Here is a 27,756-nt window from a genome sequence, read left to right as displayed (position 1 = left end):
CTATCTATTTGAATTCTACCCTAAATTATTTCAAAATGTAATTTTGGGGGAGTGGGAAGGGAGTACTATAGTAATCAAAATGAGAGTCATTAAAGTGAAATCTGCCATGGACAACAGTTCTATGAGGTTTCAATTTTTAAATTACTAGCTATAAGTTGTATTTAATCCAGTAAATAATGTTAAGAAAAATTCACTAACCTAAATCTTAAGAGTAGATTAAAAGCTGATATAAAAACAAGTTGTTTCCCTAGGTCTTGAAAAAGGTCCCTTTCTAAAATAAGAAATGCAGATTCATAACTAGGAATGAATAAACTGGCTTTTAAGTACAGAGTAAATATGATAATAATACTTACCTGGATGTGCCTTGTAAAAGGAGTAATTTCCATATGGTGTTTAGCAGTTTGTGTCTCAGTGGTCAATTATACACATAAACACAAACAACTTTACCATTATGGTAGAATATCATAAAATACTGAAGATACTTTATAAATGCTGTGATGATACATATGAACTTTCTAAACTTGCAATAGGACTTGAAAACCGATGCAGAGCACTAGTTCTGCTCAGCAGAGAACTTGAAATCTAAACCAAAACACATTCTGATGGCTATAATATGCAAAATCTAACTTTACAACAGAAATAGTACCAATTCTTTGTCATTAATACCTTAGCAGTATATTGATACCTTTATAAGCAGTATTATATAACAGTTTAATATTTTCTTGTTCCTCTTCCACCCAGCATCTTTTATGAGAGGCACTTATGAAGAGCACTAGCTTTGGCGACGCTATAAGAAACATACACGTAGTATAATGATATATTTTACTACACTAACAAAGTATCACTTATAAAGAATTTTTATAAATTCAAAAATAGGTTGTTGGTAACAATGATTACCTTTAAAGCATTGAATTTCATTCACAATATTACTTCATTAATCTTAAACAGCAGTTCCATCTACAAAATGTTCTACAGCTTTTTCCTTTTTGAAAAGGAGGTAAATAAATGCAGGTAAGATACTCATAACTTCTAGTTCAACAATATCAACTTCATTTCACAGCACTGATTAGTAGAGAACATTTTCAAATAAAGTAGTATACAATTTACAAAAATAGAATGATTATATAATGCAAACACTGTCCTCCATTATGAAGAATATGTGTGTGTATACATGTGTGTATGTATGTATATATACATATACATATTTCTTATAAGTTTCACTATTAAATAGCCCTTATTCAAGTACTTTTTTTCTGGTATCTCTTGAAATAATCACCTTGCTATATTATATGTAAATACATAAAAAAATAAAAGGTTAATCTAAGAAAAGGTTAAAAGTTTCAGTGTGGTTGACTTAAATATCAGCCGCTCACTTCAGTGAAAACCTGATTTGAATTCAAAACAGGTTTAGGTGCCATACTAAGTTTAACAACTTAGTCAAAAATACAGATATATTTAAGTGTCAAGTACTCAGTAAATTTCTAATGTGCTAACATTAGAGCAAAATTAAAAGTGTGTATTAATCTATTTATCACCCAATCTTAAACAATCCCCAAAGTTCATTTATATAACTAAAAAAATACACTAATATATAATATACCTGCTTACAAACACATAGGTAGCCATAAATAAAACTTTATTCTTTAATTTCATTTACAAGCTACCAAATATTATGTATTGTACACAGTGCTGAACACTTAAATGGCTGTAGTCATGGAGGATCCAGACTGAATGGAAAGCTGTAGATAAAGAAAAGATAAAAGCAAAGTAATACTGTAAAGACAAGTGGCAAAAGCATGGTTTTGCCATAATAAAATCAACTGGATTTGTAATTATACATCAGTTCTGGTTAAAACAAAGTCTGAGCGCCATGCGATTCTCAGCTTTGTTTGCAGTCTGGCTAAAGTCTGTAGAGTCCTTTTGTCTTCTGCGGTGATTAAAATAAAAAGTTAAAAACTATAGCAGCAACAAGCAAACCCTGTTAACAGGAAGGCAAGGGTTAAGAACTAAAATAAAGTTTATACAGTGTGTTTAGGGAAAGTATGTGCAGTTTATCTTCCATCAGCAGGAGTCCGACTGAGGGACAACATGATTCGGGCAAATCGCTCACAGAGTTCATGCGTGGAGTACGGAGGTAACTTCGGCGGCTCGTGGAAACCTTTAATCTCCGTAGAACAATCAAGCAGTTTTGGCAGAAAATCTGTCAGCTTCTCTTGGAGGTTTGCTGCAAACATAAACAATTAGATGTAACTAAAGATCGACAGGGAGAGAAATTATCTTCAACAAGATTTATTAATTTGGAGTGGTCAGTTGATGTTTCATTTCAAAACATGTAAAATCATTACCATTTGGGGGGAAGAAGTAAAACATAAATGGCAACAGTAGTGTGCACAGCTTAGTTTGTAAATAAGAAAAAAAACTGATGCGAATATAAACATGTTACAGAATATAAAAAATGATAATAACTAACATCTAATTCTAACTGCTTTTAATCCCAACACCCCAGGTGTCCACCTGCATTGTTGAAACTTACATTCCATTTCTTGTCCAAGATAGGAACACCATCGATTTCTCATATCTTCCACAGCAAGTATATCTTTCTCTTCCATTTCATCCACCAATAACAAGGGCAAAAATGGGACAATAAACTCATTCATGATAATCAGACCATTGTTTACTTCTCGATCCTCTCCAGATTCAAACAGTTCTGCAGCCTGCTCATTTAATTTCTTAACGCAATGAAAAAAAGAACAACAGGTTTGTTTCCTTTTTTAATTAAATAAAAATTTAAGTGTTAATACTGAAGGCAACATAACAAGCATGTTCGCAGACAGTATTAGAACAAATGGAAGTCACAAAATGCAACCTCAACCTATTGAGCAAGAAAAGTCTCTTAGAAAAGGCTATGCATATAACAACAGAAACAAAAGCAAAAAAGAAGTGGGAGAAATAATGTTGCCATGTTTTTAAAGCTTAAGTTCAGTTTATTTTACTTTGATCATCACTATAGGGACCATTTTAAAATTTGTTCTCCAGAGATGAATTTCCCCCAATTCTAAAATTTGACAAGCACTCAAAGTAATTTTAAAAACGAAGAAATTTTTGAAAAACTCATTATCTTTTCCATAAATGTCAACTCAACAGGGACTGTTATATTTCTTGATACAAAAATATAAAGGTAATCTATTAGTTCATTTATTCCTTCAAAAAATTCTTATTCAGTACATGCCATGTGCCAGAAACTGTTCTAGATGCAGGGGTACCCAAGTGATTAATACGGAAAACTCTCATTGAGCTTACAATCCCTTACAATACAGGTATCAGTAAACTTTTTCTGTAAAGGACAAGATAGGAAATATCTTAGGCTTCGAGGGCTATATCGTTTTCGTTGCAATGACTGATCTCTGCCGTTGCTGCACAAAGGCAGCCATATGTAAATGAATGAGCATGCCTATGTTTCAATAAAACTTTATTTATAAAAACAAGTGGTAGGCTGGAGCACAGGCCAAGTGTGCTGACATCTAATTGAGTAGAAGAGAGAAATCCATGCGATAAGAAACAGAGACATAGGAGACAGATAAAAAGGTACAGGTATAATAAGACGTTTATGTCTGAAGTCTTATGTTTACAGAATGATAAATATGATTTTTAAATAGTTTTAAGCTGAACTTCAAATACAAAAATTTTATTATTTCTTATGGTTATGTTATATCATTCTTGTGCAATTTATCTTGATTTTGTAGAGAGGCTTATGCTGAAAGTCCAATTCAGCCACTAAGCAAATTATTTAACCTTCAGCAAACAAGTACCTTCCTAGCTTCAGCGTCCTTATATGAAAAATGAGATACTATTACCTTCCTTACACAGTGGTTAAGAGGATTAAATGAGGTAAGTCTTTAAGTATCTAGTGTAATTTTTATAATTTGCATTCAAAGACATATAATTATTCTGAAATTCGATGTTAAGTTCACTAAATCAAAACATATCCTAGAAACAACTCAAACATAGTATGTCCAAAGCCAACCTTATTCATTCTCTTAAGAGTCCCGAAAGCCAAAGATAGAACTAGTAAGTCAGGCAGCCTTAATGCTTCTATTTCCTTCTTCCCACTCATCTAATAGTTACCAAGTCCTTGATTTCATTTCCTTTGCCATCTTATATACCCTCTCTTTCATATTCATTGTACTTCTGCCTTAGTTGAGGCTCTCGCCCTCTCTTCCCTGTCTATCTCCTCTAGCGTTCTTCATTTCAATCTTTACTCCTTTCCAGTTCATCTTCTAGTATATGACTGCCAGAATGATTTTCCAAAACCTGATCAAGCCAAACTTACACCAACTTTACAATGGTACCAATGCATTAGAATGGTGCATAAGCTTCTTCACCGTCTAACAACAAATCCTGTTGGCTTCATCACTTCCACCTAACCCTGTTCCTCATAACTTAGCCACAATGGATTTATCTTCATTTTCTGTTGTATACTTCCCATGCCTTTTCATATGATATTCCTTTGTCTGGAATGTTTTTCTCTCTTCTCTACAAGGCATTAAACTCTTATTTATCCATCAAGATCCAGATCAGTGTTTATCTTATCTCTTAAGCTTCTCCCCAACAATTCCAGGCATATTATTTTGCATATTTCTCATAATAATACTTATTCTGAAATATAAAAATTATCTGTGTACATCACTCACCAGATTGAATTCTCTTAGGATAAATAATAGGTCTTATTTATCTTTGCATTCCTCAGAATCTGACACTCAGTAAATACTCAATGTAAAAAAAAAGAAAAACCTTAAAGGAACACTAAAATAATCCTCCTGAGGTTTTATTTAAATCCCTATGTGAAACAACAAAGTGTGGCTGGTTTACTAACCTAAAATGATAAAAGAAACACATTCTACCATTTTATAAATGTCTCAGAATAACCATCAAGTTTTTTGGTTGTATTTATGTTTAAAACAGTTTTACCAAAATATTTCAATATCCCAACACTGTAACATTTTTACATTAAAAATTGCTTTAACTCATTCAATGCAAAATTTTATATAATTATATAAAACTGTACTTTTTTAAACTGAAATATATATAATTCAGGTCTTCCTTCTCAGGGGTTGATTAAAAACCTTTTGAAACTGACCAAATTAAGAATACCATCCTTAATGGATACAAACCATCAACAATTCAAGTCTTAAAATACACTCAAATGCAGCAAAATCAGCTAAGAGAAAAATAACAAGATCACAAGCCTCTAATATTCACATTCAAAAATTCCCAAAACATACCGCAGACTACAATTAACATATACTATGTAGTTCTACTGAAAGAAAACATTTCACCAGTACACCTACTTAAAGTTTTTTAAAGTACACATAAACCAAGTAACCTATATAGATTCAAAAATCATACTCTTGAATACCTTTATATATTTTATAGAAAAAAACTGCAACTTAGAAGTTCACAATCTATAGTCATGTTAATAGCTAAATAAAATCTAATCAGAAAAAAGTATAAAGATGGAATTTGTAATTTTATACATAACGGTTAGCTGACTCAAGAAACATTAACAAAGTACTCCAGATATCTAGAGAGTAAACTGGTGGCGGAAAAAAACAACTTGCTAAAAAGATTTCTTAAAGTTTGTAACAACAATAATATTTCAGCACATAGATAGTAAAAATATTTGAGGAAAAATATTCCATTGACTAGGTGAAAAAAACGATATTATACTACAATGAATCCTTTAACATTATGTACACCAAATATACTATTTATAAAAACTCAGAAAAATCTATTTTTTCTGGAATAATAATGATGATAATTCATCATTTAGGCCCTCTTCTGTCATCAAAAGAGGGAATGGCAGAATGAGAAGAAATCTAAATATAAAAATGTAATTATTCTGATCTCATTTTAAGAACATTTCTGGTTCATCATCTGTAAAACTTAAGATCCTTAAAGAAGAAGGGATAAAGAATTGAGTGTATTTTCCCACTTCAAGGGAATAGACCCAGATTATAGACATCATCATGACACCCATCAGAATTAATAGTCAATCACTTATATATGAGTCTGGATAACTGCCCCAATGTAAGACAAAATGATAAAGTAAACACATACTATGTACATTCAACTTACTAGTAAACATTCTCTTCTATAATGTGATATCAATTCTTCATCATGTCCTCTGTATGGGCCTTTGGACAAGAGTTCTTTGTTATTCTGATAAGCACAGATAAGGAACAGCAAGGAATCTATATAACTTAAAAAAAAAAAGTATAGCATTACTATTTTATCTTTGTAAAAAAAGGTCAATTACAATTTTAAAGCATTTTAAGTATACATTTAAATTTTGATTATCCAGAACAACATTAAAATAAAAAGTATCATCTGATGATACACTGTTCGCCTGAAGGCATCTTTTGAGTAACAGCCACATCTGAAACCAGCAGATAGTTGTCTTAAAAGTAAAACAAACAAAAAACAGAGCTAGGAATTAAGAAAAAACTGAGAAAAAGGCCATAATTGATGAATTCAGAGTTCCTTCTGTCTTCCTTGGTATTTATTTCCATTTAGACTCAAAATTAACACTGATGCAAAAAAAACAACAACAACAAAAAAAATTAACACTGATGTGAAAGTCAACGATCTGTTTTTTTTTTTTTTTTTGCGGTACGCAGGCCTCTCACTGCCGCGGCCTCCCCCGTTGCAGAATACAGTCTCCAGATGCGCAGGCTCAGCTAGCCGCTCCGCGGCACGTGGGATCTTCCCGGACCAGGGCACGAACCCGCGTCCCCTGCATCGGCAGGCGGACTCTCAGCCACTGTGCCATTTTAAACAACATAATGTCATTTTTGTTTGAGGGAAGGATCAGATTACTTTGTTCCTTTATAACGAACAGCACTCGATTCATTCAGTGACTCTTTTTTAGTCAGGTTTTTTTCTATGTGAGGGCACAGTTCTACTCATTGAGAAAAATGTAAGAGGGGAGAATATCCAAAGGAGATGGGTGAAGTAGAAGGGAAAAAATGCTTCTAAATCTGGGAAATCTAGTGGGATACAAACAGACAAAAGAAAACACTAACATAAAAGGCAGGCAGGGTTAGGCCTTTGTTTTATAGTTAATATTAATATGTTATTGATATAAGTCTAGACCTTAAGAAGTTCAAACTAGGGGCTTCCCTGGTGGCGCAGTGGTTGAGAGTCCGCCTGCCGATGCAGGGGACACGGGTTCATGCCCCGGTCTGGGAAGATCCCACATGCCGCAGAGCCTGCGCGTCTGGAGCCTGTGCTCCGCAACGGGAGAGGTCACAACAGTGAGAAGCCCGCGTACAGCAAAAAAAAAAAAAAAAAAAAAAAAAAACAGAAGTTCAAACTAGGTTTTAAAAAGGGAATATGGGAAAAATGTTTGAGTACTATATTTGTCTCTAAAATGATTATCCTTCTCCTAATATGCTGTAGGAAAAAATATATGCAGCTATATATTTGTATAACTGAAATATGAAAGATATTTTAAGATATTTCCTATGTGTCAGATTTTCCAATCATAACGTATCTTCTCACAAATTCAGAAAAATGAAACATCCTAAAAAGTGAAATACTGTACAGAAACAATGTTTACTGCCAATCAGTGTTACTGTTTATTAATTTCAGGTGCTCAGAAACAAGTCTATAGTCCAAATGTTAAATGTAGAATTATGTGGAAATTAATGTACACATTCATAACAAATCAAATTACACACCTGAAACTACTTCATAAAAAATAAGTTCTTTTAAGTTATGTTTTGAAAACAGCTTTTCCGAGGAATTTGTTTTTGAGAAAACTTAGGGTATGAAATTTTATTTTGAAATAATATGGGTATAGTCTCAGCTAAAGCTTTTTGTTTAAAGAGTGATAATAATATTAAATGTTGTTTTACGTCACTAAGTTGAATTAGTTTGCTGGCACATCTACCTTCCCTTTTATAGCTATTAAGTTTCCTGTTGAAAGGTCTCCCCTGAATGACATCCATATCTGGTTTTCTAGACCTGAGTCATCACTCTGAGAATAGCTCTGAAACTATGAACATGTTCCAATTTTCTAGTGAAGTACACAAAACGTTCTCCATTTTATCAACGTTTAAAGTGCTTACATTTCAAGTAATCAGAATAAAATTCAGCAGTCCAGTTACCAAATTCTTATTTAAGATAAAATAAGACTATGTAGCCTGATAGATTCTCTTTATCTTCCATTTTTACTGCTGTAAAATTATGGTTCCTAAAAACATGATTTCATTTCACTACTCAGAGAAGTAATAATGACCCATAAATAAATAATTCAATTTATGGCTTTCAAGTGCTAAGTTTTCATTAAAAACAAGTTTGACAGAACCTTTTGGCAATGTTTTATACACTGCTAGTAACGGTAACCGCTATATTTAAAGTGGTAAAATTAACATTTCTTTTTACAATATTCCATAAATATTATTTGTCACCATTACTAATTTTCTAGCTGACCTTTCACATTTGCTATGCTAAGAATATTCACTTTACCAACAAGAACATATTTAAGAATAAGCAAATTATGAAATTTAAACATAATTCCAAGTTATACTTAAAGTCCTTTAACAAATGTTAACTCAGAAAAGCTAATGGAGAAGCTATGCAGAGAGCAAGAAAATGACAGGTTCATCTTGTTAATTCTTATTGAGATAATGAATACATTTTGTCCTTTTCTGATTTCATTAAATTATACAAGAATACAGAGGTCTCTATTTCAATTTTTCTCTCCCTAGTTAGTCGTGTGACCTTGACAAAGTTATTGCAGCACTGTGGAGCCCAGTTTCTTTACCTATAAAATGGAAATACCTTTTAGATACTCTATTCAATTGTAAGACCATATTAATATTTTTCTCAGAAAACTTAATCTCCAAAATCCTAAAGCTAATTAGAATATCCCTATTAAATAAAACTTTGACCAAAATATTAATAAAATAGAGCTACTGATCAAAACAGTTTTCTATTTCAGTAACCAAAGTAAATTACCTTAAAAGTACACAATCACTAGGACTTTAATAATTTGTATCCAAGTATTAACATTACTTTTTACTTTTGTGTGATAACTTTTAAGATTTTGATAAGTGTAAGAATGATGGCATTGTGTACTGTCCAACGAACAGAGCAGCACTGTCCAACAGAACTTCCTGCAATAATGGAAGTGGTATATCTGTGCTGGCCAGAACAGTAGCCACTAGTCACGCGTAACTACTGAACATTCAAAATGTGGCTAGTATGATTGAGAAACCGAATTCTTAGCTTTAAAAATTTTAATTAATTTATATTTAAATTTTTGCATGTGGCTGGTGGCCACCATGTTGGACAGCATAGCTCTAGAAGTAATGCTGCATGTTGGCATTTAAAAAAAACATTATTACCTCAAGTGGAGGTCTCTTATACTTTACACAATAAAAAATAAAAGGAAAAAAAAAGAAAGAAATCAATATCCCTTTTACTTGGCGGCAGTATTACAGTGTATTTTAAATATAGCACATAAAAAAATCCTTAGTCAAGTAAATTAATGTTAAAGGATATGAATTGAGAAATACATGTATAATAAGTAAATACACATTAATGAATAATCTATAATGGTCAATAAATCAATATGTATCCTTTTCTTCTCGGTAACAATGATTGCAATTTAAAAAGCAGAAATTCCTTTAAAACCATCTGTAATTTGTATGAGAAGTAATCTAAAATATTGACAGTCGCAGTATTTAGAAGACAAGTGATTAGTTTTCTACAGCTATATTTTTTATAGTACCTCGAAGTTCAGAGAAAGAGACAGATTAGAAACACTATCTCTAATTTGAAGTCAAGATTAAACTCAGAAAGAACAGGAAAAAGGCTAGTGACTGGAAGGTAGATGTTGAAGAATACAAAGAATTCCATTTGCTGGGCTACCAGCTTCTTCGGTCCCCAGCAAACTTCTAGGCTTCAGTCTAATCCTATTCCATTCTAAGTTTCAATTGTAGTGTTTGAGAGCTGATAAAAACAATGATAATAATGCCAGCTTTACAGATTTAGCTTAAAATGGAAAATATATTGTATGTGGGGTATATGGGAACTCTTTGTATTAATTTTGCAATTTCTCTGTAAATCTAAGACTGTTCTAAAATAAAACATTTATTGAAAATATACACTGTGAAAAAAACCTTTTCTATAGATGAGGCCACATCTGAATAGAATACAAAAATTAAGCTCTCCTTTTCATGTGTGTCCATCTTGCCTTACCTTTCTCTCTGAAAATTTTCTAGCCCAATTATGAGATACATGGTTGTTTCCCTGAATTTTCTATAATCCTGATGCCATTCCTGTAGGTGAAAGAAAATAGTAAAAGTATATAGATATTAAAACTACAATGAAAACTGCTTATAAATACATTGTTTTGATAACTGTTTGAATTAACAGAAGCAAAGAGTTCATAATTAAAGATAAACTAGACCTAAATCAAGACTTTACTGTCTTACATACAAAACTATTTATCGGTATAATAATAAATGTAAAAATTATTAGACATTGATGAGAAATTAAACAACAATGACTCATTAGAAGAAAACAAATACAAAGGCAAGATAGTCAGGTAGGTCATCTCTCTCAAAAATTCTTCATTGTAAAATGTTATTATTAAGATATCATTATAGAATATTTGGGGTGCATGTATCTTTTCAAATTAGTGTTTTCATTTTTTCCAGACATATACAGAGGAATGAATTGCTGGATTATATTGATGGTTCTATTTTCATTCTTTTGAGGAACCTCCATACTGTTACCCATGGGGAGAGGGAAAGGAGGAGTGCGATAGGGGTACAGGATTACAAAATACAAACTACTATATATAAAATAGATAAGCAGCAAGGACATATTGTATAGCACAGGGAAATTATAGCTATTATCTTGTAATAACTTTTAATGGAGTATAATCTGTAAACATACTGAACCTATGCTGTACACCTGAAACTAATATAACGTAAAGCAAATACACTTAAATTTAAAAAGTATTATTATAGATCTACATCACATTGAAGGTAGAAGGTAAATGAAGCTAACTCCTCTAATAGGAAGCAAAGCTTGAAGACTGTTATTTGAAGCACAGTTTTAAGGAACTGAAAGAAAAAAAAAATGTTACATCATAATAAAATTATTTAACCTTTTAATTTTCCCAAATTTGTGTTAAATTTTAAATGTGGTTGCTGAATACTCTTTTCAGCTGAGCTATGGTGAAAAAGATAGATGCATTTCACATTTCAACAGCCTCTCCCTCCAAAACAACTCACAATTATTAGGCATGTAATGTGACTAAATGATTCAGAACTCACAACTTATAACTCTAGAAAATGACTTAAAACAATAAAATCAAGATTTTTTTCTTAACTTACTTAATAAAAATTGATTCAAGGAAAACCATAACTAAAATTCAATATAGGACTAACCTAAAGGAGATAGTGATGATAGAAGTGTGAAAGCTTTTATATACATATTATTATAAGTAAATGAAAATAAGAAACATACAGGCCAGTTATAGACCAGCTATATTCTACTTGAATATGAATCATTTTCATTTTTAATTTTAAAAGGCATAATTTCCACACTATTAGTAGACCTTAATAACAAATAAAGGTAAAATTGTCTTGCAAGCATAAAGTAAACTTTTCTGGGGGAAGTATTCAAATTGCCACTCTATTGTCATTAGAATCACCTTAGAAGTTGTTAAGTAGGTAAACTTTTTCTTTAAAGGGTTAGACAATAAATGTTTCAGGCTTTGCAGGCCATGCAGTCTCTGTTGCAGTTACTCATCTCTGCGGTTGTAGTGTGAAAGTGCTGATATGCAATACCTAAACAAATGGCTTGTGTTCCAATAAAACTTTATTTAAAAAAGCAGGTGGTGAGCTGGATTTGGTCTGTGGGCAAGGTCTGCTGATGTGTGACTTAGAGCAAGACAAAGATATGTGGGATATACAGAATCCAAAAACATGTCATGTAAATACCTATAAGACTTAGTGGCTCTGCAGTTAGAAAAAATATGAGAAGTTTTCATAATAAAAATATGCTGAAGCCAATCTGATGAAGCATGCTTGTAGAGAGACTGTAGAATCAAATCACAATTAAAAAATCAAGTCCCGGGGCTCCCCTGGTGGCACAGTGGTTGAGGGTCCACCTGCCGATGCAGGGGACGCGGGTTCGTGCCCCGGTCCGGGAGGATCCCGCATGCCGCAGAGCGGCTGGGTCTCTGGGCCGTGGCCGCCAGGCCTGCGCGTCCGGAGCCTGTGCTCGGCGGCGGGAGGGGCCGCAGCGGTGAGAGGTCCGCATACCGCAAAGAAAAAAAAAAAAAAAATCAAGTCCCATGTTACTTGAATCTTGGAGACAAGGATAGAGTTAGCAACCAATTTGCCTGCCATCTCTGGCATGTATTGTGTGTCCATTTATTTGTGGCTGTGTTCCTAGATTTTCTATTCTGCTTTACTGCTTGAATTTACCTATTCTTATGCTAATATTATTATAAAGTATAAAGGTTAAGATAATTTGTATTGATTTCAAGTAAAAAAGCCTTCCTACCTCGTTCTTCTTCAAGAATGTCAGGACTAGAGTGAGATCTTTGCATTTCCATAAAATTTTTGAATCAGCTTATTAAAGCTCCATAAAACAACTTGCTAGAAGTCTGACAGAAACTGCACAGTATCAATAAACCATTTTGGGGAAAACTGACATCTTTACAACACCAAGTTTCCCAAACACGATACGATACATATATCCATTTGTTTAGGTCTTCTTTATAATGTCTCCTAAAGTCATGCACAATTTTTGCTAAATTTGCTTCTAGGTACTCCACAGTTTGGGTACTACTAAAAATGCTGTTATTCTTTAGAATTTCTATCTGATTATTTGTTACTGGTATAAAGGAATAAAACTGATATTTGACATAAGACTTGTACGTTACAGAGCTCTCTTATTATCTTTATTTATCTCCAATAAATTTACCTGTAGATTTTGTATTTTCTAGGTATAAAATCTGCAAATAATGAAAACTTTGTTTCTTCTTTTGCAGTCTCTTACTTTTCGCTTTATTTTTTGTTGCCTTACTGTCCTTGAATTTCCAGTACAATGCTGAATAGAAGTGGTAATGGCATACATGCCTGTCTTTTTCTTGATCACAAAAGGAAAGCTTTCAATGTTCAGATTTCTTTATGATATTTGTTTTTGTTTTTCAAGACACTCTTTAGTAGATTAAAGTAGCTACCTTGTTTCTCCAAAGAAGATATACAGATTGCCAAGAAGCACATGAAAGGATGCTTAAATCACTAATCGTTAGAGAAATGCAAATCAAAACTACAATGAGGTATCACCTCACACCAGTCAGAATGGCCATCATCAAAAAATCTACAAACAATAAATGCTGGAGAGGGTGTGGAGAAAAGGGAACCCTCTTGCACTGCTGGTGGGAATGTAAATTGATATAGCCACTATGGAGAACAGTATGGAGGTTCCTTAAAAAACTAAAAATAGAACTACCACATGACCCAGCAATCCCACTACTGGGCATATACCCTGAGAAAACCGTAATTCAAAAAGAGTCATGTACCACAATGGTCATTGCAGCTCTGTTTACAATAGCCAGGACATGGAAGCAACTTAAGTGTCCATCGACAGATGAATGGATAAAGAAGATGTGGCACATATATACCATGGAATATTACTCAGCCATAAAAAGAAACGAAATTGTTATTTGTAGTGAGGTGGATGGACCTAGAATCTGTCATGCAGAGTGAAGTAAGTCAGAAAGAGAAAAACAAATACTGTACGCTAATACACCTATATGGAATCTAAAAAAAAAAAAAGGTTCTCAAGAACCTAGAGGCAGGACAGGTATAAAGATGCAGATGTAGAGAATGGACTTGAGGACATGGGGAGGGGGAAGGGTAAGCTGGGACGAAGTGAGAGAGTGGCATGGACATATATACACTACCAAATGTAAAACAGATAGCTAGTGGGAAGCAGCCGCATAGCACAGGGAGATCAGCTCCGTGCTTTGTGTCCACCTAGTGGGGTGGGATAGGGAGGGTGGGAGGGAGACACAAGAGGAAGGAGATATGGGGATATATGTATACATATAGCTGATTCACTTTGTGAATAGCAGAAACTAACACAACATTGTAAAGCAAGTATACTCCAATAAAAATATTAAAAAAATACAACACAAAACAAAAAATGAGTGGAGAAAAATAAACGACGATTATAAAAAAAAAATGACTGTTTTCTGTACCCTTCCTTTTATCTGTTAATGTAGTGAATTACACTAATTGTTTAAGGGAATATAAAGTAATTAAGTTTGTAAATGAGAGCAGTCATTAATCAAAGGCACTCATGAAAGCAAGTTAAAATTTACCAAATTTATAAGTTTTTGAAAAGACAATGTATAACGTTAAATTTAAAAGCTTGAAAAAATACTAGGTGTTTGAATTGGTAACTTAAAAAAATATTAGTTTTAAAGCCAAACTTAACACAAAGAGAATTTTTAGCACAAAAATTACCACAGGCATGATACGCGTACTCATGTGTGTGCTCGAGATCTCTCACACAACACTGGCCAATAATGACAAATATATATGGCATACAATGATTAAAACGAATTTCTAACTTCCCCCCAAAATATCTGATGAAGCAAAGAAAAAATATAGCATGGCTTCACTGTAGTACAGTATTTAAGAACATAGGTTCTGTTAACAAAGTTGTGACGTGAAGCTATGAGAACTTTAGGCAAGTTACTTCAACACTCTATGTCAAATTTTCTCACGTGCTTAGCTGTACTGAAATGAAAGATTACTGAATTAAACAATTCCTCAATCTACAGTTCAACCTCTCAAAAGGCACATTACCTCATACTCCTCCAAGTTTACTTCTTCAGGTTTTATCATTTCAATTTTGGCTTGAGCAACTTTCATTATGTTATGACACCTTCAAATAAAAGAAATGTATTTCTAAATCAAAAGCAAACTCCATAAAAACTGAAAAACATGTGTTATACAAAACTAGACTACCCAACACATATGAAAATGAAATCCACTATCACTGAGTAATATTTTTTTGAGGAAACAACTTTCAAATACTTAAGTGAAAAATGTGTTTTTTGGACAATACCAGATAGTAACAAAATATATAAAGAAGACAGAAGCAATAATTCTAATTCAAATTTACCATGTTATATTTATTGATACATATGGCTTTTAAATTATATTCTATTAATAAAGATGGAATATGTAAAAAAATTTTTAAATTTATAATGCATTATTAAGTAAGCTCCAGAGACATGAAATCTTATTTTCCCCCAAATGGTATTATTCATAAATAGTAAAAAGGAATCCAAAATGTGCCTATCATTTCAGATAGGAATGGAAACATTTCAATAGATTTTATGATCAGAACCATTGCTAAAGAAATCTCCCCAAAATATATTTAGTTATCACACACATTTTACTCTGGATTTCAAGCACAAGAGAAATTAGATTTCTTAAACTATTTTTAGTTGCCAGGACAAATAACTGCAAGAGACTGAAAAATCAATGTGAGTACTCCATAAGTATCTTCCCCAAATTCAATAGCATATACTCATTGGAACATAGTACACTGACAGTCCAGATAATGAGGGTTATAGCTTCTGAGCTCTTCACAGTTATATGTAACAAAATAAGTGATGCCAACCTTACTACTAATAAAAATATTAATAGCCAATACTCACTGAGCATTTACTGTCTACCAGATAATGCTCAAAACCATTTACCTGTATTATTTCACTTAATCCTAAATTTCACAGCAGACACATGGTGAGGCAGAAATTAAACCTGGATGCTTTGTTCTCCCTCATACTCTTCTCTACTCACGTATTTTTAATTCACTATTTTTGAGACATTCATAAAAGGATAATCATTTACTTCAGAATTAAAATGTGTTTACAATGAACTCCAAGATAGTATAAATGTTTCTGTATTCTAAAATAACTTTTCAGTACTTTGGATCTTTACCTAAGGCCTAAATTTTTTTAAATAGTATTCATTCTAACTAGATTAAGTTTAAATTTTTAACATTAGTAAATAGTTTTATAGGAGTTTCTAAGAGAAAACAGTTTTTGGTAAACCAAAATTAATTTAACCATTCTAAGCCTTCTCTTTATGTCAGGAGATGTTTAATTACTTTATTTGTACATATAATTACTTTTCTCCAGTGGTTCTTACACAAGGGTGATTTTGCTCCCTCAGGGGATATTTGGCAGTATTTGGAGACAGTATGGGTTGTCACCAGTTGGAGAGTACTACTGGCATTTTGGGTAGAGGCCAGGAACATTACTAAATATCCTACAAATTACAGGACAGCCCCCTCAAAAACAAAAAATTATTTGGCCCCAAATATCCATAGTGGAGAGGTTGAGAAATTCAAATATTAAGTCCCAAAAGGGCAGTGATAATTATATTATACTCTTCTGTGTATCTTTACATTGCCTAGCTTAGTACCTTAGTTCACAATTAAAATGTACTGAAGCGATCTAAATTATTTTTACTTCAAACTTTTAAAGGTCATGATTATAAATCTCAAATAAATTACAAAGCAATTGTTCACATTAAGTGAAGTCAAATTTTGTACTGCATTTATTGAAATATGTCTGTGTATGTGTAAAATAAACATTCAAAAATTGCACTGGGAACTATAAAAAAGACAAGGACAATTTGAGCATACAAATAAGATATTAAACATTTTCAAATTACCTTTCATCAAAACTCAAATTTCTATCTCCAAATTGTTCTAGCAATGTTTTCTCAATGATTTTCTTTGGAGCCTGATTCTGGATAAAGTAGACTACTACATGATGTAATCGATAGTCTGTTTCTGGTGGGGTATCTTCTTGGGCCAATTTAACCAACCTTGAATATTCCAACTTAATTGCCTAGAAAATACAAGACAATGTCAATCTTGGTTAATTATAATAATTAAAATCTTTCAATATTATAACTTAATTATCCTTACAGTGAAATATGCTTTTTCCCTTTTAAAATATTACAAATAAGGTAGTAGTACATCTAAGAATATTGTCCCATGTTCCATAGTTTAAATACATCTTAAGCTTACCATGTGAGTAACTTCGTAAAACTTATCAGAGCCTGGTCAAAGTCTATTCAGAGGCATAAGACAGAGATACTAGGTATATCACCTAACCTACGCTCAGTTTGATGTACCCCTCTAATGTTTCAAATTCTAGGGCTGAACTGCAGTTCCCTAGAATACCCATATCTAAAAGAAAATGGCTGGCTCTTAAATGCATAACATCACCACAATTAACTTCAACTGCAGAGCTGACAAATAAGGGATGAAAAGCAAGTTTTTTATTTACCATAAAATAAAATTTTCATTGTTTCAAAAATATTTGCATTTTATCAGTGTAATGATTATTAATGCATATCACTATTACTACCTTGATACGTGAGCTTACTTTTTCTTTACAAACACCTTAGAATTCATATTATAATGGGAAACAGTAAATGCTAATGCATGTTCCCACACATAAGCAAGTGATCTGAAAAATATCTGCTCATAAAGAAATGTGTACAGTTATATATAAAATACTACTGTAAATAAGAAGCCCATATAGTTAAACATAACACTTTAAAAATATTCATTTATATTAGACACATCTAAATTCTAACTCTGCTAACCATAAAACATTTGGGGCTACATGCAAAATATATTTTACAAAAAGTCCATTCTACTGGAAAGGGTTTTTCTCTTTTCTTTTAAATGCATGCCTTTCTTAAGCAATTCTTGGCCATCCAGAAACTACCACCTATGGGGCTGTATTTTATAGAATTGAGAAAACGTAACTGAAAAACAGTAAATGAAATATTCTAGTTATATATTCTTAGGGGAGCTAATAAGTCCTTTCTATTGATATATAGCTTAGCATTACAAATAGAGTAAGATAATTACTCTATAGCTAAAATAAATTATTCCAATTTTATTTTCAATATACATGTCATTCTAAAGTGTTACTGCTGTGGTTAAAAACAGCCATGAAAATTAACTATATTTAGTCATGTAAGACTATCATGGCTCACTTTACTGCATGTTTTGCTTATAAACTCTTTAATCTTCCCAATTTGAGATTAAAAATTTTTCCAATTTGAAACAAAGGTACATGATCATTTAATAACTGAACTATACGGAATTTGAGAATAAGTGTAAAAGAAAAACAAATAACTGTTCTTCCTTATTATGGCCCTTAGACAATGATTGCCATAGGCTATTAGAAGGTTTTTGGATATTTAAATATTTCAGATGTCATCTTTTTGGCCTAAATTAGTATGACCAGAATAAAATAAATTTGTCTCTTAAATAGTATTATAGGTTTAGACATAAGGAATTACAACACTAAATGATTATCCATTCCCCCCCGCCGCCTTCAAAACACAGCCTGTGATTTTTTTTATAAATAGTAAATAGATTTCTATTAGAGCTAGAATATACATCGCCTTTAACTCTACGATTATGTTTATCTCTTGATTTTTCTCTATTTAAGATTCTCCCAATTTTAATGAGTAAATGCCAAAGTTATAATCTATAGGTGTTTTATTAAACCAGTAGAGGTAGAAAGGTACTTCTAAATATCTAGGAGCAATTTTTCAACCACAAAATACCACATTTTATCAGCATAAATTAATTTATCAACTATTTTTTTTGTTTATGAACTTCCTTCTCAAGAAATTTCCTGACTTCTACAGTATACTGCAACCATACGTATTCCTTCAGAGTTTCAACAAGGTGTTCCACACTGGTATATTTAGGAGAGCTGTACACAATCTACCGTTAACATTTAACATGGTCCTACTAATCAGGCTCAGTGTTAACCTATTTAGCTTTATTTCCTGTTACTCTTCTACCCAGATCAGGTTCGACTCCCCACAAATGCACACGTCTTTGCTCCTTAAGTTCTCTACATGCATGATGTCCTTGATCATTCCCCATCTAGCCACACATGACTCATTCAATGAGACTAGTTAAAGTCTCTCTCTTTTGAAATCTTCTTCCAAACGATTTCTACTCAGACTTTTTTCGACTTTTCTAAATCATACGATAAAACACATTCTAAATTTATAACTTCTTACAGACCATTTTGATGTAAGTATATGTATACACTAGAAAATGTCAAAAATACAAACATACAGTATACTCTGGAGGCAGTAAGATCTAAGGGAAAATCAGCTGGAGTAAAATTCAGAAAGCTAGGTATATCATTTTATTTTTAAAATTGTTTATTTTAAAAACTGATAGTGTACTACGAGATGAAGAAAAACTACTTCAAATTCCAGAGGGTCAGAATCATATAGGTTATATTCTTTGAGCACAATGTAATATAAATAGGAATTAAAAATAAAGATAATTCCCAAATTAAACACTTAGGAATTTTAAAATACTGTTCTAAATTATTCTTGGACCAAAGGAATCAAAATTATATTAATAGTGGGAATATGAGATCTCAAAACCTAAAGGACACAGCCAGATTGGTAAAGGAAAATTCCAGCTTAAGCAATACAGAATAACATTTACTTCAAGAAGCTAGAAAAAGAAAATAAACCAAAATAAAGTAGAAGAAATTAAATAATGTGGCAATTAGATAAAAACCATCAAAGGCATTTTCTTTCCAAAAAGCTGAATGGAAGACCAAAAAATGGAGAAATCAACAGCAGAAATAAGGAAGGTGATAATACCAAAAATACAGGGAAAAGTTTTAAAATCTATAAAAGAATAATACATAACTTTATGCCAATAAACTATAACATCTTCATTAAACAGATGATCATCTAGAAAACTATAAGTTATCAGAATTACTTTAAGAGGCAGAAAAACTGAACAGATGCAGAAAAAATATAGATAATTGAAAAGGTTGCCTAAGATTTATGCCCAATAAAGAAATCAGGCCCATTCTGTTTCAGAGCTGTGCTGTCATGTCAGATCTTCAAAGACAAGATGATTCCTATAGCTAAACTGCTCTGAACCTGAAAAAGGGGAAAGCCTCCTTAATGATTATATACAACTAGTATAATCTGATATCAAAAATTGACAAATATTTTTTAAAAAAGGAAGTATAGATCAATTTTGTCAGTAAACATAGATGCCAAGACCCACATCTTAGGGGAGCTTGTGTACATAAAAAAAAACTACCTTGTGTACATAAAGAATATATAGGAACAGATAGTGTTTACAATGATTAAAAAAAAGATAGACGAATGCTAAGATCCTTACTTTGCAAGGATTAAGGAGAAATCTGTTCAGCATCTCAAATAGATGCATTAAAAAATTATCTAAATTCCAATACCAGCCAGTTTAAAAGAAAACTCTTAACTGTAAATTTAAGAAAGTGCTTTTAAATTTATGAGAGGATCTGTAAAAAACCAATACTACACATTCTATTTAATAATAAAACACTAGAAACATTCACATTACACTCAGGAACTAAACAAAGGAGTTTACTACCATTATTTTGTTATTTATATTCTGAAAAGGCTGGTAACATAATAAAACCAGAAATAAGAAATAAGTATAATGGAAATTATCCCAATAATGAGATAGTTATTGGGAGGCAGTTTACTGAAATAATCAAAAGAATCAACCAAAAAATTATTAGAAAATATAAAGGGTTCAATAAAATAATTGGATACAATATAAATACATAAAAGTAATTAGTTTTTCCACCACCTACCCTACCAATAATTTGGTATTAAAAGTGAGGATAAACAACTCAATTCACAGAAATAATTTTTATATATCTAAGATTAGATTAAAAAAGAATGTATAAGACCATTATGAAGTAAAACTATAAAACCTTACTTAAGGACATAAGAGAGGACCAAAAAACTGAAGATTCATATCATGTTCCTTTCTGAGAAGACTAAAAATACTGAAAAATATAATTATCCACCTCACTGTAACTTAATATAATGCAAGTACAATCAAATTCTGAAAGGATTTAAGGAGACAAGTTGCAGTTGGTTAAAAATTATCAAAAAATAAAAAATGAAACTTGCCAAACTTTCCATTTATAAAAGAAAAAAAATTAAGAGGTGTTTCTACTACAAAATATATTACAAATAAATGGTCCATAATGTAAATAAGTGTAATGTTCAAAAATAGAAAAATGATCAATGGAACAGAGAGACCCAAAGAGATCCATTTATAAATGGGATTTAATATACAATACAGTGTTTTAAGTCAGTGTGCAAAGAATGCATTAGGCAAAGTGTTATTAGTCATGATACGTTTGGACTTTTTGGATATTTCTCTATTTGGAGAAAACTGAAATCTCGTATCTGGGAATCAAACAATAAAAATCATTAAAGTAACAAAGATTTGCATAATTTTAGAAGTGATCATATAGTCTCAAATCCATTAAGGAAATATTGCTATATTTTATAAGATTAAAAACATTATGTACAGTTAAGACACCAAAAACAAATTTAACGATAAATGACAAACCACAAAATACAATTTTCAAATTATAGATGAATCAAATTTCTTAGCAGATCAGATGCTCATTTAAGTTAAAAAAAGATAAAAACAAAAAAAGTGTGCAAAAAATGGACAGGCAGTTAACATAAGAAATACCAACTGCCAAAAAATTTACAGAAAGATACTTAGCCTAACTAAAGATCAAAGATACATAAAATAATGGGATTACCCTTTTTATATCATTTTGTCAGCTAAGCATCAATGACAGTACATTGGAAATTCCACTACGCTATGTTCACATGAGTTTTCAAATGATATATGTACAAGAATGTTCACAAAAATACTGGAAATGACCTAAACCAGCAACAAAAATGGTAATGATGAATTTAATAAAAGTTACAATTTGTGAGTGTTCTTTATGTGACACTGACACTTTATGTGATAGACACTGTCCAATGATGTCTACATGGATTATCTCATTTAATTCTCAAGATAACTTCTCATTTATAAATAAAAAACAATGGCCATGATAATGTCAGTAAATTGCCTAAGATCACACAATTATTAAGTGATAAAGCTAGAATTTAAACCCAGGCATCTGAACATAGAGCCTTTGCTAGTAACAGCTCGCCTGGGACAGAACTTTCTAACCTAGGCCATGAATAAGCTGTAAGAATTCTGAGATATTAATCCCATCAGCCTTTACGGTGGCCAGATCCATCACTAGATCCATCCATGTTTGTCATAACAAGGAAAAAACTGGAATGCCCTGCTCTAAAAAAATGTTTAAGTAAATTTTGGTAAGCTCAACAGGAAATAAAATGTACTTATGAAAAACAATACATCTACAAATCATGACATGAATAATCATCTACCACATTACATGAAAAAAAAAACTAGAAAAAGAAAAGATAGAAAGAGCATACTTCTATTTTTATTTAAATTATAATGTACGGATGAGTACTGAATGTCAGTCTCATTTATCTACCTAAGAGCATATACAAGAAATAATCAATGGAAGCTAACTGTGGAGTGAAAATTAAAAAGTGAGAGAGAAATGTTTTCATTCTATGTTTTGGTATATGTATATTTTATTAGTTTAAACATCGCTTTCTCTAAGAAGCCCTCTAGATAACAGCTCTGTTTTTCCATTATAAGGTCTCTTTCCACAAACTGCTCCTTTAACATACTAATTATGACTCTAATTAGTGTTTGCTTCCCCCTAGAAAATAAGCTTCATTAAGGCAGGAACTCAGTCCATCATTTCCCCAGCTATATTCATTGGATTTAGTACAGTACCTTGATATAAGCAGGTAATACCTTTTGAATATGCCCATCAACAGAATGGAAAAAAAAATAGTGTAGTCATACAACAGAATACCATAAGAGAATGAACAAATTCTAACTATATCCAATAATATATATGAAGCTCCAATCATGTTCCTCAGTAAAAGCAGCCAGACACAAAAGTACCTATAGTAAAAGATTCTAGGTATACAAAGTTCAACAAACTTACATTGTTAGAAGTTCAGATAACATCTACTTTTGGATAGGGGGAAAGTGTAATTCATAGAAAGAAGAAACAAAGGTAATTTCTAGAATACTATAATGTTCTATTTCTTGGCCTGGTTGATAGTTACATGAGTATGTGCACTCTGTGATAATTCACAGAGCTGTAAACTCAAGAACTGTGTTCTTTTCAGCATGTTTTACAACTTAATAAAAATATTTTTATAACTACTGAATAAACAGAGGGGTAATAATAATAGGCATTTTTAAAGTAAAAAACAAACTAATAAAGTTATGTCAACTGGGAACAATTGTTATGAAGCAATGAAATAACCAGTAAGGAAAAAAAGTTTCATAATATAGAAGTGTTACTGCTTCATTAAAATCCTAAGGGCACTTTAATAGGTACAGACAAAAAAAAAAAAAATACAAAAAAGAAATTTTAATGTCTTTGAAAGTAAATGAAAAAAGTTATACTAATCCCATGATTATAATTATGATGTGACCCTCCCACTCCCACCCCTGTACATATACATACAGGCAACTAGTACTTTGAGAATATTATTCCTTTTTTTCCTTCTGGCTTTTATTTTTTGCTCATCACAGTAGCCTTGTACTGACTTTCCCTGGATTTTGTTTTTACATGACAGAAACTTCTGCCTTTAAGCCGCTATGATTTGGGGACTTTCTGTTAACAGTGAAAACTAATCTTAATAAATAGAGTCACAACTTGGGAAAAGGACTTAGGTAAATGTCTTTTCTCATTTGTTTTTCCAGATCTGCCTGCCTATTAACTCTTTAATATTCTGTGTACAGGGGCAGACTCCCATGTGGGAGGGCCTGTGGTTGAAATAGGAACTGTGACTGACTGGGTTGGTAACCCTTCCTAATTTAAAAGTTAATTCTTAGCAAATCCACTTACCCAGCTAGATGTAAGTTTCATTTCCCAACTTATCTTTTTATCAGTAACAAAGAGAACATTTTCATCACATGGTTTTACTACTAGCAAACATACATAACATTTTAAAAATTGTTGATAATAATGCATAAGGAAATCCATATACAGAAGTACTTAAACATGCAGAGTTGAAAAACTTCTTCTCACAGCCAAAAAGCTAATATAAAATAAACCCAACAAAGTTTTTTTGGGTAATGTGACAGGATAGAAGAAAATAAAAACAAAACTCTTTCCCTCAACTTATAATAAACTAAGCATTAAAAAGGAAGAAAATTAAAACTATATTATATCTGATTTAGGGAACATAGGAAGACAAAAGGAATCATATGTTAGATTCTGTGCTATGTATATATTTTGTGATTTAAATACTGAACATCAATAATGATTAGAGTCAATTGCCAAGAACATATGGAACAATCAAAAGGTCAACTGCTGTAAAAGGAACCAAAAGTCTGTCAAAAGACCTATAACCAAAAAAGGGGCTAAGCTCACTATGGTTTTACGAGTGAGTTCTAGTTTACTCTTATGGAACAGTTAACTCCTATGTAAACTACACTAGAGTTAAAGAAAAACAGGAGAGCTCAAATCCATTTACTAAATGAATTTAGTAAATGAACTTAATAAGCATGACATCAAACCTGAGGAAGACAGCCCCCAAATAAAAACTTAGAGCAATTTTTTTATTAATATAGAATGCAGAAAGCCCAAATAAAAAGCTACTGAGTTAAATGTAAATAGGGTATTTTTAAATTCATGAAATAAAAATTTATTAAGAAAAGTATTTTAAGAAAATATTCCAGAAAATTTATAATACCTTAGGTTGAAGAAGACTTTTTGTATAGCAGTGAAACTCCAGAATCCAGAAAGGAGAAGAAAGACAGTATAGATATCACAGTATTTTTAAAACTTCTTTATGGAAAAAGGTACCATAAACTAAATTCAAACAGAAATGGCAGACTGGGAAAAAATACAGGACGTACATCCACAGAGAGAGTACTATGTACATCTATACCATAGAATACTAAATGCAGGTGGTGTAGATAATGTGGTAGATATATTGTCTTAACTTTAAGAATACCCACAATATATTTCTGAGTGATATAAGTTACAAAATAATATGAAGAGTAAAAGTTAAAAAATTTCTCTATATATGCATGTTTTTAAAAACAAAAGGAAAAAACCAGAAAGGTTATACAAATGTTAGAAGTGGTTACAACAGGGCAGAAGCAGACTGTTGTTATTAGTTTTACTTAAGACACCTCTATATCACTGAATGATTGCATTTGTATACGTTATTTTTGTTATTTATATGACAAATTTTCTCAAATTTTATATTATCAGCTAGAACTTTCCAAATGCTAATCATTTACCTATACCAAAAGTATACATTAATTATAAACTGATAATGTTCACCTACATATTCCTCAATTACAGATAGATGAAAATATACACAAATATAAACTTCAGAGATTTTGTGCTGCTTCAAAATCAGAGGGTATATTTAAAAAGACAAATATATGAGATACAGAAAATACACAAAGGATAAGATGCAAAGGGCATCCCCAAAGTGATGATGAAAGGAGATCCCAAGACATCAGTTATATACCAGGAATAAAGGAAAACCAATGCAAACTGGAGCAGGTCATAAAGCTCCAGAATAGAATTCCACAAGAAAATAAAGCTGACAAAGAACAGAGCAAAAAGCTAAGCAAACAAAAAACAGAACAACCAATTCCAAGGAAAATGAAAGATGAGGGAAAAGAAGTAAAAGTAATAATATGTATGACTTAGTTCAACCCTGAGTAGCACACAAGAAATAATAATACAAGCTGAGAATTCTGAATTAATCAAATGACAAGATTCTTATACACATATTGCGTGTGTGTGTGTATGTTGATGGAGGGATGAAAACTGTATGTGCTGGTGCGTGTATATGGGGCAGGAGAATAAAGAGGGCTCATCATTCACGTCCCATGGTAGGGAATTCAACAGGAAATGTGTAAACTAAGAATCACAAAATCACAAGCACTCTACTTAAAGATATAGAATTAATGCCAAAAGGATTTGATGAAATAACTGAAAGCTGTTACCAGAGCTGGGGGTGGGAGGGATATGATGTGACTACTGTTGTTTGTAGTATGTATAATTAGTTGGCTCTTTAAAATATATGCAGGTATTAATTTAATAAAAGTTAAGTTTCCAGTTCAACAGGAAAATAGATAAAGATACCCAACTTGACAAAGATGACAATGGTACTATCAATGACAGATAACTTCCATAAGAAACAGAAGAAAACTTTTGAACACACATATTTAGTGTTTTCTAAGAAAAGAAATGTAGACTGCCCGGGAATAAGGATTAATTTTTAAACATAAAAGTTGTTTTTCTTTTCTTTCTTTCTTTTTTTTTGATAAGAGTAGTTTTCAACCTCTCTCATGGGATCTTAACAGAGTGAACAACTCATCTTGGGACCAGCCTGCCAGAACTTCAACAGTTTAGCACCTAAGTCCTATATCCCAGGAAACCCTTCAGTCCCAGGCATACCAGGATGATTGGTCACTCTAATTCTAACCAGTTCAAAAGTGTTTATTGATATAAGGCTACTAGTCACAAGGCCTTTGTTTATACTATATACCGAAAGAAACACTGAAAACAAGCAGTTTCTTAAAGACTGCAGTGAATGGTGTTATAGAACATTAAGGGAAAATTTTAGATTTTAAATGTCAAGAAAGGGAACATGTAGCTTTGTTGAAGTGAACTATACCTCAATAAAGCTGTTTTTTTTTTTTTTTTTTTAATAACAAACACTAAAAGGGGCCGGGGGGATGGTAAAGTAATGAATTGGCTTTGGTTAACCTAAAGAAAGTGACAAACCAAACACAGCGTTTTCATCCTTCAAATATATAAGAACAAATAATAATGTAATCAAAACATTAGATCTGGTATTAGAGGGAATAAAGATTTAGTCATGGAATAATGCATCAGCTCGATGGTCTCAAGTCTTGAAATGACAAGGATATTAAAATTAATTATGGAGAAAACAAGAAATATAAGATAATAAATGAATGCATCATTTTAGAAACAACTAAATGAAGAAATCAATTTAGTATGAAATGATAATAAAAGTAAAGAAAAATATTGTAATATTGACTAACAGTATTACCAGAGGAGAAAATAAACTATTACCAGAAGCATTTATTCAGTTCCTATTTTTGCCCATCAATACCCTTTATTTGCTTCAAATACAAATACAATAAATTTCTGCTAACAAATCAGAGGTGTACTATTAGGATAACTCAGGTAAATTGCTTTGTTTTTAATTATCTGACTCTAAAAAGAACAATCAGTCTTAGATTCATGCATAAAAGAAACCCCTAGAACATTATGTGGCCATGATCAGCCATGGATAGGAAGAGAGAAGGTATACAGGAAAACAAATTTAATTCAAGGAAATAAAACGTTTTAAGAAGTTTATTTAAAAAATAAATAAATAAAATGAAAATGTTCATTGTACCTTAAAGAACCCTGCTTCAGGGCCACACCTGTCATATACATTCCTGGATTTACCTATCGCCATGATAATACCTTGCATGTTCGGTGTCATCATGATCTGCCACAAGGGATTTAAAGTAAGAACTTTTGAATGGTTATCATAAAAAAAAAATCAAAAAACCAAAATAATTCCTTTACATGCAAGTTAAAAGTCCTTTGTTTTTACATGCATGTTAAAAGTCCTTTGTTTTTCACTATTTATAAATCAAACGTTGCAC

General features: G+C 31.8%; 1 protein-coding gene across 3 annotated transcripts in view; it reads right to left on the bottom strand.

The window, feature by feature from the left end:
- Positions 1 to 2,051: 2,051 nt before the first annotated feature.
- Positions 2,052 to 27,756, bottom strand: part of USP25 (ubiquitin specific peptidase 25) — a 118,767-nt gene continuing 93,062 nt past the window's right edge. For 2 of the 3 annotated variants that reach the window (XM_065876287.1, XM_065876288.1), the window contains 7 exons: positions 27,501 to 27,596; positions 16,788 to 16,966; positions 14,907 to 14,985; positions 10,267 to 10,346; positions 6,136 to 6,259; positions 2,534 to 2,729; positions 2,052 to 2,224 (listed from right to left, as the gene is read on the bottom strand). In XM_065876287.1, coding sequence (XP_065732359.1) covers positions 2,052 to 2,224; positions 2,534 to 2,729; positions 6,136 to 6,259; positions 10,267 to 10,346; positions 14,907 to 14,985; positions 16,788 to 16,966; positions 27,501 to 27,596 — 927 coding nt within the window. The remainder of the gene's footprint in view (positions 2,225 to 2,533; positions 2,730 to 6,135; positions 6,260 to 10,266; positions 10,347 to 14,906; positions 14,986 to 16,787; positions 16,967 to 27,500; positions 27,597 to 27,756) is intronic. The other variant, XM_065876289.1, reaches the window with a different exon arrangement.

The sequence above is a fragment of the Phocoena phocoena genome, chromosome 4 (assembly GCF_963924675.1).
Source record: "Phocoena phocoena chromosome 4, mPhoPho1.1, whole genome shotgun sequence".
Classification (NCBI taxonomy): Eukaryota; Metazoa; Chordata; class Mammalia; order Artiodactyla; family Phocoenidae; genus Phocoena; species Phocoena phocoena.
This window is presented reverse-complemented; position numbering and strand designations above follow the sequence as displayed.